At 39.5% G+C, this 15,365-nt stretch overlaps 1 protein-coding gene across 1 annotated transcript; it reads left to right on the top strand.

Moving 5' to 3' along the window:
• Positions 1 to 5,481: 5,481 nt before the first annotated feature.
• Positions 5,482 to 14,133, top strand: WDR53 (WD repeat domain 53). Its single transcript, XM_006869393.1, has 2 exons — positions 5,482 to 5,961; positions 13,543 to 14,133. Exons 1-2 carry the CDS (start codon positions 5,482 to 5,484, stop codon positions 14,131 to 14,133), a joined length of 1,071 nt encoding a protein of 356 aa, XP_006869455.1.
• Positions 14,134 to 15,365: the final 1,232 nt, after the last annotated feature.

Below are 15,365 nucleotides of genomic sequence, written 5' to 3'. Positions count from 1 at the left end.
CTTGAACCTCTGGAAGTTCTCTGTCAATGTATGATTGTAGCCGTTTCTGTATTACCTTTAGCAAAACTTTACTGGCATAGGATATCCAAGAGATTGTCCGATGATTTCCGCATTCTGTTGGGTCACCTCTCTTTGGAATGGGCACAAATAGGGATCTCTTCCAATCAGCCGGCCAGATAGTTGTCTTCCATTAAGGGAAGTAACAGGTTACAATTCAGGATCAGGAAAGACTTAGAATATAGTTCTTTGGTCAGGACAGCTTCTTCTCAGCCATGCCTACAGGCAGTCCTTTCCCTGGCCCTCAGTCTCTTGGCTCCTTGGGCCTCTGCCTTGCTCTGGCAGAGCAAGTGCTCCAAAGCTCTTTAGCTCCACAGATAAATGCCCAGAGGCACCTCATTCAGCTAGCAAGCCTCCTGTTTCAGGGTCAGGAAACCTGCTGTGCTGTCTCCAGTTGTCCTGCTGCCTCTGCTTCTCTGCTGCTGCTTCTTCCCATTCCCAGTATTACAACTCTGTCTCCTGGGTTTAAGAACTTCTCAACCCATGGACCCGGGCTTGAAAGGACATGTTCCTCTCCCATCTCTTCTTGATATTAGTGATCCTCGCCTTGTGCCACTTGGATGGCAAATCTGACCAGTCACCTGATTAGCAATCCATACATCTTATTTTCATAGGTCCCCAACACCACCATCACCAAGACTCCATGCACCTAATTTGTATTAGCAGTAAAGCTGCCCAATCCCCTTGGTGGGCCACAAGCATCTTATTTGCATAGCTCCACGTAAACTTGGTTATGTGCTGTAGAGTTGGTTCCAGCTCATAGCGACCCTATACAGAGAGTAGGGTAGTTAGAGATCATTCAGTTATTAAAGATGTTGGCCTTTATTGTGTTTGTCATAGTATAAGTAGGGTGTTGTTGTTGTTAAGTGCTGTCAAGAGATGGTTTCTCCTCATAACAACCCTGTGCAGAGTTTCCTAGGAGCAGTGGGTGAGCTTGAACCACCAACCTTGAGGTTCAAACCAACCTTGCAGTCCAGCGCATTAACCTACAAGTAAGTAGGGTAGAACCTTTGAAAGGTGTGCTGAGATCATTCTCATGCTAAATCTAGGTCACTTATTAAGTTGACACAGTGGCACACTAACCCCAAACTAGCCTAGGTAGAATTTCAAAGTAGGAGATTACCTTTATCCCTACCTTCTTTTTCTTCTACTAGTCTTTTACCCACTCATCACCCTCCCCAACATGGTCCCTCACCCCTATGCTCAGCATCCTGGTTCTGCTCTCTGAGTGGAAAAAACTGCCAGCTATAGTAGCACCCCACCCTTTCTAAAAAGGTTCCCAAATTACCCCACCTTTCCTCCACCTCCTCCAGGATCTCATTAGGTGTTGAAAGGAAGGGGTCCATTATCTAATTAGAGACTCACAATAGGATGTGAGTAAGTTCTGTGTTTGACCTTTTATCTACCTATGAGAAGAGACAGTGACTTGATACCTGAATGTGTCGATGGTTGTTAAGTGCAGATGAGTGGGTTCTGATCCGTAGCAACTCTGTATAGGGGTTCTGAGAAGAGGCTGGTGAGCTTGAACCGCCGACCTGCAATTGTAGCCCTTACCTGTTTCTGCTAGACTTTCTAATGCTAGTACTAGAGAAACAAGAAAAAATAGCTCGACACTTTATTTATGAAAGATTGTTTGACTTCACCCAGAAAGATTCACTTTGTCTCCAACTATCCACAGCAGACTGATTCTTTAACACTTTTTTGATGGTGGTCTTTTGGGGTGTTTAAAATAATAATAAATAACTTAATCTTATAGATGAAGTAAATAAATGGAGGCTCTGATTTAATCATCAATCAACACACTTCATGATAAATGTTGCCTCATAGAATGTATGGATTTCTGGGGTTGTCTCAATTCTTAGTATTTCCATTAATAGGTGTCTTAGTTGTTCTGATCAGCTAGGTGATCAGCAAATATTACCTATGTGATTTAGAAATTTGAAGTTTAATTTGTTTAGAGTTTAAATTAGAACTGTCCTTGAATTTTGTGAGATTATTATAAAAAAAAAATTAGGAACTGTTGTTATTGTTAAGTGCCGTCGAGTCAGTTCCGACCCACAGTGACCCTGTATAGGGTTTCCGAGGAGCTGCTGGTGAGTTTGAACTGCCGACCTTGCAGTTCAAATGACTTTGCAGTCTGGCACATTAACCCACAGCTTAAATAGTTCCTTAAAATCCATTTACCTTTAAAATTGAGTTAAAGTTTTCCACAAAAGATTTATATTAGGAAGAAAATCTGCTAAAATTTTGTTTCCAAGTCAACATGTACTTTACTTGGATCCCTATTGTTATTGTTGTTGTTAAGTGCCGTCGAGTCGGTTCCGACCCATAGCGACCCTGTACAGGGTTTCCAAGGGTGTAAATCCTTAAGGGAGTAGAAAGCCTCATCTTTCTCCCGCGGAGCGGCTGGTAGTTTCGAACCCTATGGGTGGATCTATAATAGAGAAATAGAAGTACTAGAAACCTGTACTCATTCTTGTCTTAGAGAAAAGCTTAAATCCCAAACCTTATATGCATATAAACTCAGCAAATAGTACAGCAGTAGAATGCATACTTGCAGACTTTAAAGTTAATTCATTGTAGCAAAGTTAAAACTGCAACAACAGCAAAAAAAGAGATCAACAACCTAAGGACTCTTAACAAAATTATATGTAACTTAAATGGCCTTTTCAGTGGTTGTATTCAAATTTCATATTTTAAGATAAGGTGTTGTCTTTATGATGGAGTCCTGGTGTGGCTGTGCAGGATGATGCGCTAGACTGCATAGTCAGTTTGAACCACAAGGTCGGCAGTTCAAACCCACTAGAAATGCCTCGGGCACCTTATGCAGGGTTGATGAAGTCTGGAACCAACTAAACAGCACTAACAACAATAACAGTTGTCTTTATCATAGAGTAAATTATTACCACAGATGGCAGTTCCTGAGCCTACATAATACGGATACCTTTCAGTTAAGCATCCTTTTTTCTTGGTGTAGCTGACTCAATTTGGCAAGTGTTATTTCAGCCACTGGAGTACTCAGTCTTTACTCTGTCAGACTCATTTCCTCTTCAGACCTCTCCTCTAAGTTGTCTGTATTTACACCAGTCTCGATTTAGTTTCCTCTGTATGCTAATTGAATAGTTATGTTGAAATAAAAATGCATTTTTGTCTTCCCAGAGTTTGCCTTTCTGAAAATGGATTTACTTGATCTTGTTACCATGTGTCTGTTATCTTGATTACTAATAGATTAGTAGATTTTTCTGTGTCACTGTAGAATAAGCACTAGTCTGCTAATCGCAAATTGGTGGCTTAAACCCATCATTCATGCCTCCAGAACCCTGTAAAAGATCAATATGAATAGGAACCAACTCAATAGCACTTAACAACAGTGGATTTTTACAGTATAATGATTTTTTTTTTTTTTTAAGTGTGGCTAAAAATGGGAGGAAATAAGAACATTTGTCTTGGAAATGGGAGCTATAGGAAAATTTTCAAATTATTTTAAATAATCTTTTTAAACAATATTTGGGAATTTATCTCAGTATCTATCATTGGACTAAATTCAAGCATCTTGTCTGAGAAAATAGTAAAGTAACAATGACATCTTTTCACAAGTTTACTTCTCCACTGACTTGTGAAATGGAAAATTAACTTGTTCAGATAGACTTGTTTGCTTGCTTTCTTCTGATCATTGTTGTTAAGTGCCTTCGAGACGGTTCCGACCTAGCAATCCCGTATAGGGTTTCTGAGGAGCATTGTGAGCTTGAACTGCCAACCTTGTGGTTCAAACCAACTTTGCAGTTCAGCACATTAACCCACAGTGCCAAACCAGGACTCCTCTGTTGATCTGTAGAGTTGAATAAATGACTCTGATTTTCTTTTCTGTTTTGCCTAACAGGTAATTAAGGCAGGGTAATACAGTGTGTCAATTCTTAGTTTTGGGATCTGGGATGTCTAGGGGATGGAATCAGAAATCTGAATTTTGCACATAAGTACTACTGTTGTTTTAGTGCAAGTAACTGATAATGTGATTTAAATATATGAGTACATTTAAAAGCAGTAATGAATTAGTAGCTTTTGGTCAATTTTCTGTACTCTCAAAGAATAGCCCATTGCCCATTAAGGCAATTCCAACTTGCAGCAACCCCTATAGGACTGCATAGAACTGCCTCACAGGGTTTCTAAGGCTATCATGTTTATAGTGTCTTGGTGTGCTGCTGTGGGATAATGCACTGGACCACAAGCTTGGTTTGAACTGCAAGGCCAGCAGTTCAAATTCACCAGCTGCTGCTTGGAAACCATACAGGGTCACTATGAGTCAGAACTGACTCAAAGGCACTTACCAACAACAAATATTTGTACATAAGAAGCAGGCTGCCTTAGCTTTCTCCCATGGAACTATTGGTAGGTCCTAATCACTGACCTAATCGGGCTGCGAACCTTAAGGTCAGCGGTTCGAAACTACCAGCCGCTCCGCGGGAGAAATATGAGGCTTTCTACTCCCGTAAAGATTTATACCCTCGGAAACCCTGTACAGGGTCACTTTGGGTCGGACCCGACTCGATGGCACTTAACAACAACAACAACAAATCACTGACCTTGGGTAAATTATTTAGCCTTTCAGTGATTCAGTTTTATTATCTGTAAAATAAAATTAATCCAAGCAGAGGGGTAGTTTTAAAAATACAGCTAGATTGCTGAATTCGTTTCTAGTGAGAAGACCCAGAGCCTGCATTTTTAACCAGCTCCCCAAATGATTATTGGTGTAGTACAGTTCTAATTTTTTGCATGCAGCAGAATCACCAGGAGGGTTTGCTAAAACATTGCTGGGCCCAAGATCATCCTGATGCTGCTACTCTTGGGACTACACTTTGAGAACCACTGGGAAGTGTATTTGCTGAAGGATGCCACTTTGATCCACTTGATAAAAATAGAAAACATGATGGTAACATTGGGCGCTCATCATATGTGCTTTACATATATGATCTCATTTAATCCTCTCAACGATCCTGTGAAATAAATGCTATTATTATCCCCATTGTACAGAGAAGGAAGAGAAACCTTTTTATCCCCATTTTATAGAGGTTCAGTAACATGCCAGCCATAGCAAGTCTAGAGATGGGCTCTGGAGCTTGCTCTCTGAAACCTTTTTCAGATCAAAGCTATCACATGATGCCTGTGCAGTCCTCTCTTTAAAAGACTTGTTTCTTAATATAAAATAAATGCATTTAGTGTTTGTTCTAATGTGAGTCTCAATTAAAGACTAGAAGGCCAAGCTTACCCAAAGACATGTGTATAGAATTGGTTGATTAAAGATTTCAGATGTCTTTTTGAAGTATTAAAATGAAAAATATTGGTTATTGCTTTTCTCTTGTACTGTCAAGTTCTTGTATACAACAGAAGCTTATCATTTTTCCCTTTTACAGAGTCTTCTGGGCCATCATGGCAGTCAAGTGGACTGGTGGACATTCTTCTCCTGTTCTCTGCCTGAATGCAAATAAAGAAGGGCTAGTGGCTTCTGGTGCAGAAGGTGGTGATCTCGTGGCTTGGGGTGAAGATGGGACTCCAGTAGGACACATGCGTTTCCCAGGGACTGGTGATGTTACCAGTGTCTTATTCTCCAACAGCTGTCCCACCAAGCTTTATGCCTCACATGGAGAAACCATTAGCATACTGGATGTCAGGTCCCTCAAAGGCTCCCTGGACCATTTCCATGTAAATGAAGAGGAAATAAATTGTCTTTCATTGAATGAAACTGAAAACCTGCTGGCTTCTGCTGATGACTCTGGAGCAATTAAAATCATTGACTTGGAAAATAAGAAAGTTAGCAGATCCCTGAAGAGACATTCCAATATCTGCTCCTCTGTAGCTTTTCGGCCTCAAAGACCTCAGAGCCTGGTGTCATGTGGACTGGATATGCAGGTAATGCTTTTACAGAAAGTACTAGGATAATTGCTAAATAGGATTTATTAATAGAATCAAATTATTGATCAGGCTAAATTTTTCCCCCCTATCTTCTACTAACATGTCTTAGGAGTGTGGGTTATACATTGGGCTGCTAACTGCAAGGTCAACAGTTCAAATCCACCAGCTGCTCCTCTGGAGAAAAAGGATACTTTCTGCTCCCATAGAGATTGGCTGCTTGGAAACTCCGAACAAGGTTGCTTTGAGTTGGAACTCAATCCACAGCATGTAGAAGCAACACTAATATGTCTTACCCATTTATAAACCATAAGATATACTTCTATAAGGAGCTCTGATAGCTTAGTGGTTACGAGTTGGGCTGCCAACATGAAGGTCAGCAGTTCAAAACTACCAGTGGTTCCGTGGGAAGAAGATGAGTCGTTCTGCTCCCGTAAAGACTTACAGCCTCAGAAACCCTGTACAGGGTCACTGTGAGTCAGAACCGACCCTCAGTACTTAACAACATACTTGTGTAGATTTTATTTGCAAAGCAATCCTTATTCCTTTAGTCTTCCTTTAACTTTGCTTTGAGACCTTGCTAAAACCTAAGAATTCAGATATTTGGTTCTTAACATCTGTATGAATAAACAAAGGAGAATACAGAAGACAGAGTTTAACACTCATTCTCTGTAAACTATATGGTTTGAAATAAGTTGAAGGGGTTGGGGTTGTTTTACTACAAAATTCTGGGATGCCCTAATGGAAATGTTTTATCTTGGTAACCAAGAACATCTACATATTAGTCCAAATCCAGAGGAGAATGCGAAAATATAGAAACTCCCTCATGTGGGAAACTGAAGGTGTTTAATTCTTAGTTTTCATTGGGTGGGGAATGGAGTATACTGGTCTATATAACTGAAGAAGTCACAGAGAGCAAATTTGGGTTTAATAAAAAGAAAGCTTTCAAATAGCTCAATCGTTCCAACAGTGAAATGTGCTTCCTCTTGGAGAGTAAATCTTAGCAGTGAGAATATCTCATTTTCTGTCTGTTAAGCATCTAGTATTTACCAATGCTTTATACATATGAATGCTAATAATACTTTGATAGTTTTGCAAATGAGTTAACTGAGGTTGAAATTAAAGAATCCATACAACTGCTATGCAAATCTGTTTCTCTGACTTCAAAACCGTATTTTCTTTTGTAACGTGAGAAGTATTCAAGCAGAATGCCAATAATGTAGTGGGAAAGGGTCTGGGTTTTGGAACAGGTTACTTCTAGAAAGAGAACCATTGTTTATTAATGACCTATATGCTCAAAACTATTTTAGGCATTTAATCTACATTCTCATTTATATAAAAACTCTTCTAAGACTCTGTGATCCTATTACTAATATCAAACATTCTCTTTTCACCTTCCTAGCCAGTGGTCTTTACCACTCCATCCTTTACCTTCCTTCCTGATTAAAATTTAGAAATAGGTGGAACCTGTTGTTGCCAAAATGATTACATCTTCCTCCCTGCAAACTAGAGTATTTAGCAGGCAGAATCAGTGGATGCTAGATGTCCTGTAGTGCTGAGACAGTCCCAGAACAACTAAGAATTGTCCCACTAAAATATTTACAATGCCCTTATTGGGTATCTCTCTCCCCTTAGGGGGCACAGTGGCTCTAAGATCGTAGAAAATATGTAGTTCAAAGGCTTGTTCTTTCTGGACTTTGTTAAGATCTCTAGCACCAACACTTAAGGATGCTGGCAGAGGAGGAGGTCCTGACATTTTAAAAAGAGTCTTTATCCTGCATCTTATATATGAAAAAGGGGAACAAAAAAATTTATGAGGTGAGAAATTTTGAGCAGGGTCACTTTGATATGATTGCCCTCACTTCTGAACATTTGCCAGTTCACTTTTTTGTCTTTGACAGTTTACAAAATAATAAACCCCAAACTCTTGCATTTTTCTCCACCATATCTCTCTAGTTTTCCTGTTTAGAGTGATGCTGCTTCAATGAGTAGTTGAAAAATTGAGTGTTAAACACCTTTTAAAAGGTTGTTGGTTGTTAGGAAGACTAAAGAAGTGTAAAGAAATCCAGGCAGGAACAATTTGGGAATCTGTACTATTTGGAAATTATTTTGAAACTGGTAGAATCTGAGATGGCTATTAACACATTTAGATTACTTAATGCAAAAAATACTTAAGCTGCTAATAATATTTTGAATGCGATTTGTGAGAATGTCTTGGGACAGAAAATAGAATCTAGGAATGCTGGGGGCTGTGTGAAAGAAAGTGAGGATATCAGCCAATATAGCTAGGCGATCAGATTCTGAAATGTGTATTTGTCTAAATGTCCTTTTTTTTTTAAGAGACTATTTTCATATCTAGTATCAGTACTTATATTCTCTTGTGTTATCTTTTCTGTTTTAAAAAGAATTCACTTTTGTGGTGGTAGTTGAAAATGTACACAGCAAAACATGATCCAAGTCAGCAATTTCTACATGTACACTTTAGTGACACTGATGACATTCTTCAAGTTGTGCAACCATTCTCACCCTCCTTTTCCAAATGAGTCCTTACATTAACTGGAACTCACCGCCCTGTAAGGTTCTTTTCTAAGCTTTTGAGTTGCTGTTGTCAATTTCATGCTATATAGGTAGTTCTTTCAAACAGCACAATGCTCAAGGCAGACATTCTTTACTAATTAAGCTGAATTATGTTTTTAAGAAGACTTCTGGGAATATTTCTGATTTAAAACTTACCTCAGGGCAATAGTTTCAGAGATTCATCCAGCTTCTGTGGCTTCAAAGAGTGTGGATTGTTAGTGTTTTAGACTTAACCAAAATAATAATTGCTAACCACTAGAGTTTTGCTAAGGGTAATACAGAAACGGCTACAATCATACATTGACAGAGAACTTCCAGGGGTTCAAGCCAGATTCAGAAAAGGCCATGGACGAGGGATATCATTGCTGATATCTGATGGATCTTGGCTGAAATCAGAGAATATCAGAAAGATGTTTACGTGTGCTTTATTGACTACGCAAAGGCTTTCAATTATGTGGATCATGACAAGCTATGGACAACATTGAGAAGTATGAGTATTCCAGAACACTTAATTGTTCTCATGAGGAATTTGTACCTGGACCAAGAGGCAGTTGTTTGAAAAGAACATGAGAACACTGAATGGTTTAAAATTTAAAAAGGTGTGTGACAGGGTTGTATTCTTTCACCATACTTATTCAACCTGTATGCTGAGCAAATAATACGAGAAGCTGGGTTATATGAAGAAAAACATGGCATCAGGATTGGAGGAAGACTCATTAACAACCTGTGATAAGCAGATGAGACAACCTTGCTTGCTGAAAGTGAAGAGGACTTAAAACATATGCTGATGAAGATCAAAGAGCACAGCCTTCGGTATGGAGTACATCTCAATGTCAAGAAAACAAAAATCCTCACCACTGGACCAATAAACAACATTCTTATCAACGGAGAAAAGATTGAAGTTGTCAAGGACTTCATTCTTCCTGAATCAACTATCAACACTCACAGAAGCAGCAGTCAAGAAATCAAAGGACGTATTGCGTTAGGCAATTGCTGCACAAGACCTTTTTAAAATGTTGAAGAGCAAAGATGTCAGCTTGAGGACTAAGGTGCACCTGACCCAAGCCATGGTATTTTCAATAACCTCATATGCATGTGAAAGCTGGACAGTATATAAGGAAGACCATAGAAGAATTGAGTTATGGTGTTGGAGGAGAATATTGAAAGTGCCATGGGCTGCCAAAAGAACCAATAGGTCCATTTTGGAAGAAGTGTAGCCATAGTGCTCCTTGGAGTGCAAGATGGCCAAACTTCGTGTCTCATACTTGGGGCATATTATCAGGAGGGACCAGTCACTAGATACGGATATCATGTTTGGTAAGGTGGAGGGGCAGACAAAAAGAGGAAGACCCCCAATGAGATGGATTTGCCAAGAGGCAACATTGGTGGACTCAAGCGTGCAACAGTAGTGAGGTTGGCCCAGGATCGGTTAGTGTTTCATTCTGCTGTGCATAAGGTCGCTATGGGTCGGTACCGACTCTATGGCACCTAACAACAATAACCACTATAAAATGGAGTCATGGTGTGGCATTGTAGGATAAGCAAGGTCGGCAGTTCAAACCCACCAGCTGCTCCTCGGAAACTGACTCGACAGTACATAACAGCAGCAACATATTATAAATTCATGCAAAAGAATTGTCAGTGCTTTTCCCAGTAGCAGTAGAATATAAGTGTCACTGCTGTCATTTCTTTTGAAAACAGGCTCTTATCTGAGTTACTAGACTGGGATGAGGATCAGTGTTGATAATCTTGCCCTTGCAGGTTAACACTTTTGACTGTCTAAACAAGGTCATTCTTATCCTACTGCCCATTTTAAATTATGAGTCATAATCTAGGGATAATACAAAATGGTAAAATAAAACTGTCTATTCTCAGTACTGAAAATATTTTTCTTTTCAAACTGATTACTATGGGAAGAGAATGAATCACTAGTTATTATATTGTAAATCCATTCATAAAACTTACTGTTTTTGTTTTTTTTAAGACAGGTTTTAATTAGCATTTCAATTTAAATCATTTTAGTAGATCCAAGAGAATTGTAGGAGAACAAAAAAAAAAGGCAAATTTAATTCCAGGGAGTACAATTAGTTAATAGACATGTTTGAGATTTCTGCTCTTTTCTAGGCATTGTGCTAGACCACAACAAAGATGATTTAAATCACGACATGAATTAAACTGACAAGCTAGCAGGATACATCAATTACTGGAATAGGCTAATCACAGTGTTGTTCTTGTTAGTGCCATCGAATCGGTGACGACTCATAGCAACACTGTGTACAATAGATGAAAACACTGCCCGGTCCTGCGCCAACCTCACAAATGTGCGATGCTTGAGCTCATTGCTGCTGCCACTGTGCCAATCCATCTTACTGGAGGTGTCTTCCTCTTTTTCTCTGACCTTCCACTTTACCAAGCATGATGTCCTTCTCCAGGGACTGGTCCCTCCTTGTGATATGCCCAAAGTATGAGAGATGAACTCTTGCCATCCTGGTGTCTAAGAACACTCTGGCTGTACTTCTTCCAGCACAGATTTGTTTGTTCTTTAGGCAGTCCATGGTACTTTCAACATTCTCCTCCAACACTATAACTCATATGCGTCAATTGTTACACAGTCTTCCTTATTCATCGTCCAACTTTCACATGCAAATGAGATTACTTAAAATACCATGACTTGGGTCAGGTGCAATTTAGTCTTCAAGCTGACATCTTTGCTCTTGAACACTTTAAAGAGGTCTTGTGCAGCAGATATGCCTAATGCAATAACATCATTTGGTTTCTTGACTGCTGCTTCCTTGAGTGTTAATGGTTGATCCAAGTAAATTGAAGTTTTTGACCACTTCAATCTTTTCTCCATTTATCTTGATGTTACTTATTGCTACAGCGGTGAGGATTTTTGTTTTCCTTACATTGTTGCAACCCATCAAAACCTGTGGTCTTTGATCTTTTCTAGTAAGTATTTAAAGTCCTCTTTGCTTTCAGCATGCAAGGTTGTATCATCAGCACATTGCAGTTCTTAATGAGTCTTCCTTCAATCCTTATGCCATGCTCTTCTTCATATAATCCAGCTTCTTGGATTTTTTGCTGAGCATACAGGTTGAATAAGCATGGTGAAAGAATACAACCCTGGTACACACCTTTCTTAATTTTAAACTACTAAATGTTCCCTTGTTCTGTTTTGAACAACTGCCTCTTGGTCTATGTACAGGTTCCTCATGAACACAGTTAAGTGTTCCGGAATACTCATTCTCTGCAGTGTTATCCATAGCATGTCATGATCTACACAATCAAAAGTCTTTGCATAGTCAATAAAGCACAGGTAAATGTCTTTCTGGTATTCTCTGCTTTCAGCCAAGATCAGTCTGATGTCAGCAATTATGTCCTTTGTTCCACATCCTCATATGAATCTGGCTTGCACTTATAGCAGTTGCCTGTCAATATACACTTGAAGCCATATTTTCATTATGTTTAGCAAAATTTTACTTGCATATGATACTGTCCAATGACTTTCACATTTGGTCCCCTCTCTTTGGAATGGGTACAAATATGGATCTCTTCCAGTCATTTGGCCAAGTAGTTGTCTTCCAGATTTTTTGGCATATATCATATACTTGGTGAGTGCCTCTAGTGCTGCATCAGTTTGTTGAAAGTTTTCAATTGGTATGAGCCTTGTTCTTTTTCAGTGCGGACTTCTTCTTCAGTATCATTGGCTCTTGATTGTAGGCTACCGCTATAAATGGTTGAATGTTGACCGTTACTTTTTTGGTACAGTGATTCTGTATTCCTTCCATCTTCTTTTGATGCTTTCTTTGTCATTCAGTATTTTGCCCATAGAATCTTTCAAGATTGCAAGTCGAGGCTTGAATTTTTCTCTTCAGTTCTTTCAGCTTGAGAAATGCTGAGCGTGTTCTTCCCTTTTGGTTTTCTAAGTTAATAACTAGTCGCATTAATAGGAATTAGATACAACAAAGATAGAAATGGTCTACAGTAGTTAGGGAAGCATTCTTAGAGGAACAGGTGTTTGAACTAAGCCCCTGGAATGGATAGTTTGATTGAGTACAAGGAAAGAGAAAGCATTCCAGATGGAAAGTACCTCAGTGATAATTTCAGGTTTAATTTAATTGGTAGACCTTTTACGTCCATGTGGCGCTGTGGGTTATTGTGCTGGACTGCAAAGTTGATTTGTACCTCAAGATCAGTGGTTCAAGCTTACCAGCTGCTCCTAGGAAATCCTATACAGGACTGCTATTGGTCAGAACTGACTCAACAGCACTTAACAACAACAACAACCATAGACTAGGGAGTCCTGCAAGCATAATGAGCTGGACCGCAAGGTCTGTTTTAACCACAAGGTTGGCAGTTCAAACTCACCAGCCACTCCTTGAAAACCCTATACTGGGTCACTATGAGGCAGAACCGACTCGATGACACTTAACAACAACAACTATAGACTAAAATTAATAAATTTGATAGTCTTCAGGTTTACTTGAAGAGATTAACGGTTGAATGACTTAAAATGGCAGCTGCTTTAAAATGTATGTTACATTTAAATAAGGTTTGTTAGTCAAAAGTTATTCAAGATTATTTGATCAATTCTACCCAACTATCCTTTGGCTTTCTAGTTTAAGCTCCAGCATAGCTTCCCACTGGCATGCTGTGGTGCTGATAGGTTTTTATTTTTGCTGTAATGCTAAAGTTGTATTCCAGTAATCATTCTCAGACTACTTTGATGGTTTTCTTAAAAGCTGACTAATTGCAAAGTGGGTTAAGAATTGGGCTGTTAACTGTAAGGTGTGTAGTCCAAACACACCAGACTCCCCGTTAGAGAAGGATGAGTCTGTCTGCCACTATAGAGTCTTGGAAACCTTAAGGTGAAGTTCTCCTCTACCCTATAGGGTCAGTATAAGTCAGAATCGACTCTTAGGCAGTGGGTTGGATTTAAACATGAAGTTGAGCAAAAGAGGAAGAACTCTGTATGACTGTGTGACTCTTGGCTCTTCTTTAAAGGTGATGTTGTGGAACCTTCAGAAAGCCCGGCCACTCTGGATTACAAATTTACAGGAGGATGAATCAGAAGACATGGAGGGCCCACAATCACCTGGTCAGCTCTTAAACCCTGCCCTGGCCCATTCTGTCTCTGTGGCATCTTGTGGTAATGTGTTTAGTTGTGGTGCAGAAGATGGGAAGGTTCGGATCTTTAGAGTGATGGGAGTCAAGTGTGAACAGGAACTGGGATTCAAGGGCCACACCTTGGGGGTATCCCAAGTCAACTTTTTGCCAGAATCCTATTTGTTGCTTACTGGAGGGAATGATGGGAAGATAATGTTGTGGGATGTGAGCCATGAAGGTGAGGAAAAACAGAAGAGTCCTACGAAGCATACCCGTAAGAGGAAATCTAAAAGAATAGCTTATACTAAGCAGGATGGAAACACTACTGCTTCAGGAACAGATGAGGACGTACATGGCAGCATCTTACCAAAGCTAACTATCACACATGGAGAAAAAGTGAACTGGCTCTTGGGTACAAAACTAAAGGGATGCCAAAATATATTAGTAGCTGATCAGACTAGTTGTATATCTGTGTATCCCTTAAATTAAATTTAAATCCAATAAAAACATTTGAAGAGCTGATTTGTTTCTTTTTACTTTTTATTGTGAATTGAGTGACGGTTCACAGAGCAGATCATCAGGTTTACATTCAAGAAATCATACACTGCATTTCACTTCACTGATGGTAATCCCCTGATACAGGTAACATCAGTTATCCCACTTCCCCCTGTCATTCTTATTTCTATTCCACCTTCTTTCTCAACCCTTCTGAATTTTGCCCTTGGGTAAATTTTTATCTTGAATGGTTACCCATTCTGTGGTGAGCTTACCTTACAAGTGTTGTTGTCCCCCTGATATGCCTATCTACTGCTTGACTGAAAATTGAGCCATGAGGGTGGGTTCAGTTCCAGACCTGAAGAGGGAACTGTAGGTTTGTTTGTTTGTTTGTTTGTTTTTCATTCTTTATTTAAACTCTTTGCTATATTTAGATCCACATCATTCTAGTGTATAAATTTTGGGACACTTGGGGAAAGAAGATAAGTGGGTTATCCTTCACAGAGTAAATGATATATTAAAATTGGGGGTAAGAGTAATGATCATATACCAGCCATATTACATATATTTCAGTTTAATTCCAAATCAATGAAGTTTATGATTTCCTCCATTTTAATGCCACAGGAATCAAAACTCAAGCGATGTTAAATAACTGAGGGCCCAGGAAAATTAAAAGCATACTTATCTGGAAAAAAAACCTTTAAATGTCTTGTTCAGACTTCTTACTGAGGGAAGCCCACATCCTGACCCAAGTATAGTCACCACATCACTTGTAGTGTTGTTGTTAGCTGCCGTTGAGTGGTCTCCAACTCATGGTGACTCCAGGTACAACAGAACAAGATCACTGTTATCCACAGGGTTTTCTTTGACTGATATTTGGAAGCAGACCACTTGGCCTATCTTCTTAGTCTATCTTAGCCTGGAAGCTCCACTGATATCTGTATGATAATAGAACACAGGCCTCTACTAGCAGGTGGATAATGACTGTACTTGAGGGGCATTGGCCAAGAATCGAACCCAGGTCTCCTGCATGCAAGGTAAGAAATCTACCACTGAACTAGGATGTTGCCAGGACCCTTACCAAACTGGCAGAGAAAACGTTGTCTTGCTTGACAAGCACTGGACCACAAGTGACAGGGTCACTATGAGTCAGAGCCTCTGCATTACATAAAACCATAGGTAGAATCCTGAACCTCACCCAGACTCTTCTGAGGTGGAAAATTTCC

Source organism: Chrysochloris asiatica, unplaced genomic scaffold, assembly GCF_000296735.1.
Source record: "Chrysochloris asiatica unplaced genomic scaffold, ChrAsi1.0 scaffold00130, whole genome shotgun sequence".
NCBI classification, from domain to species: Eukaryota; Metazoa; Chordata; class Mammalia; order Afrosoricida; family Chrysochloridae; genus Chrysochloris; species Chrysochloris asiatica.
Note: the sequence above shows the minus strand (reverse complement) of the source record. Positions and strands in the feature narration are given on the sequence as shown.

Coding starts and splice junctions, on each gene's coding strand:
- WDR53 (XM_006869393.1), top strand. CDS start 5,482: ATGGCAGTCAAGTGGACTGGTGGACATTCTTCTCCTGTTCTCTGCCTG. Junction 5,962..13,542: donor CATGTGGACTGGATATGCAG/GTAATGCTTTTA, acceptor TCTTCTTTAAAG/GTGATGTTGTGGAACCTTCA.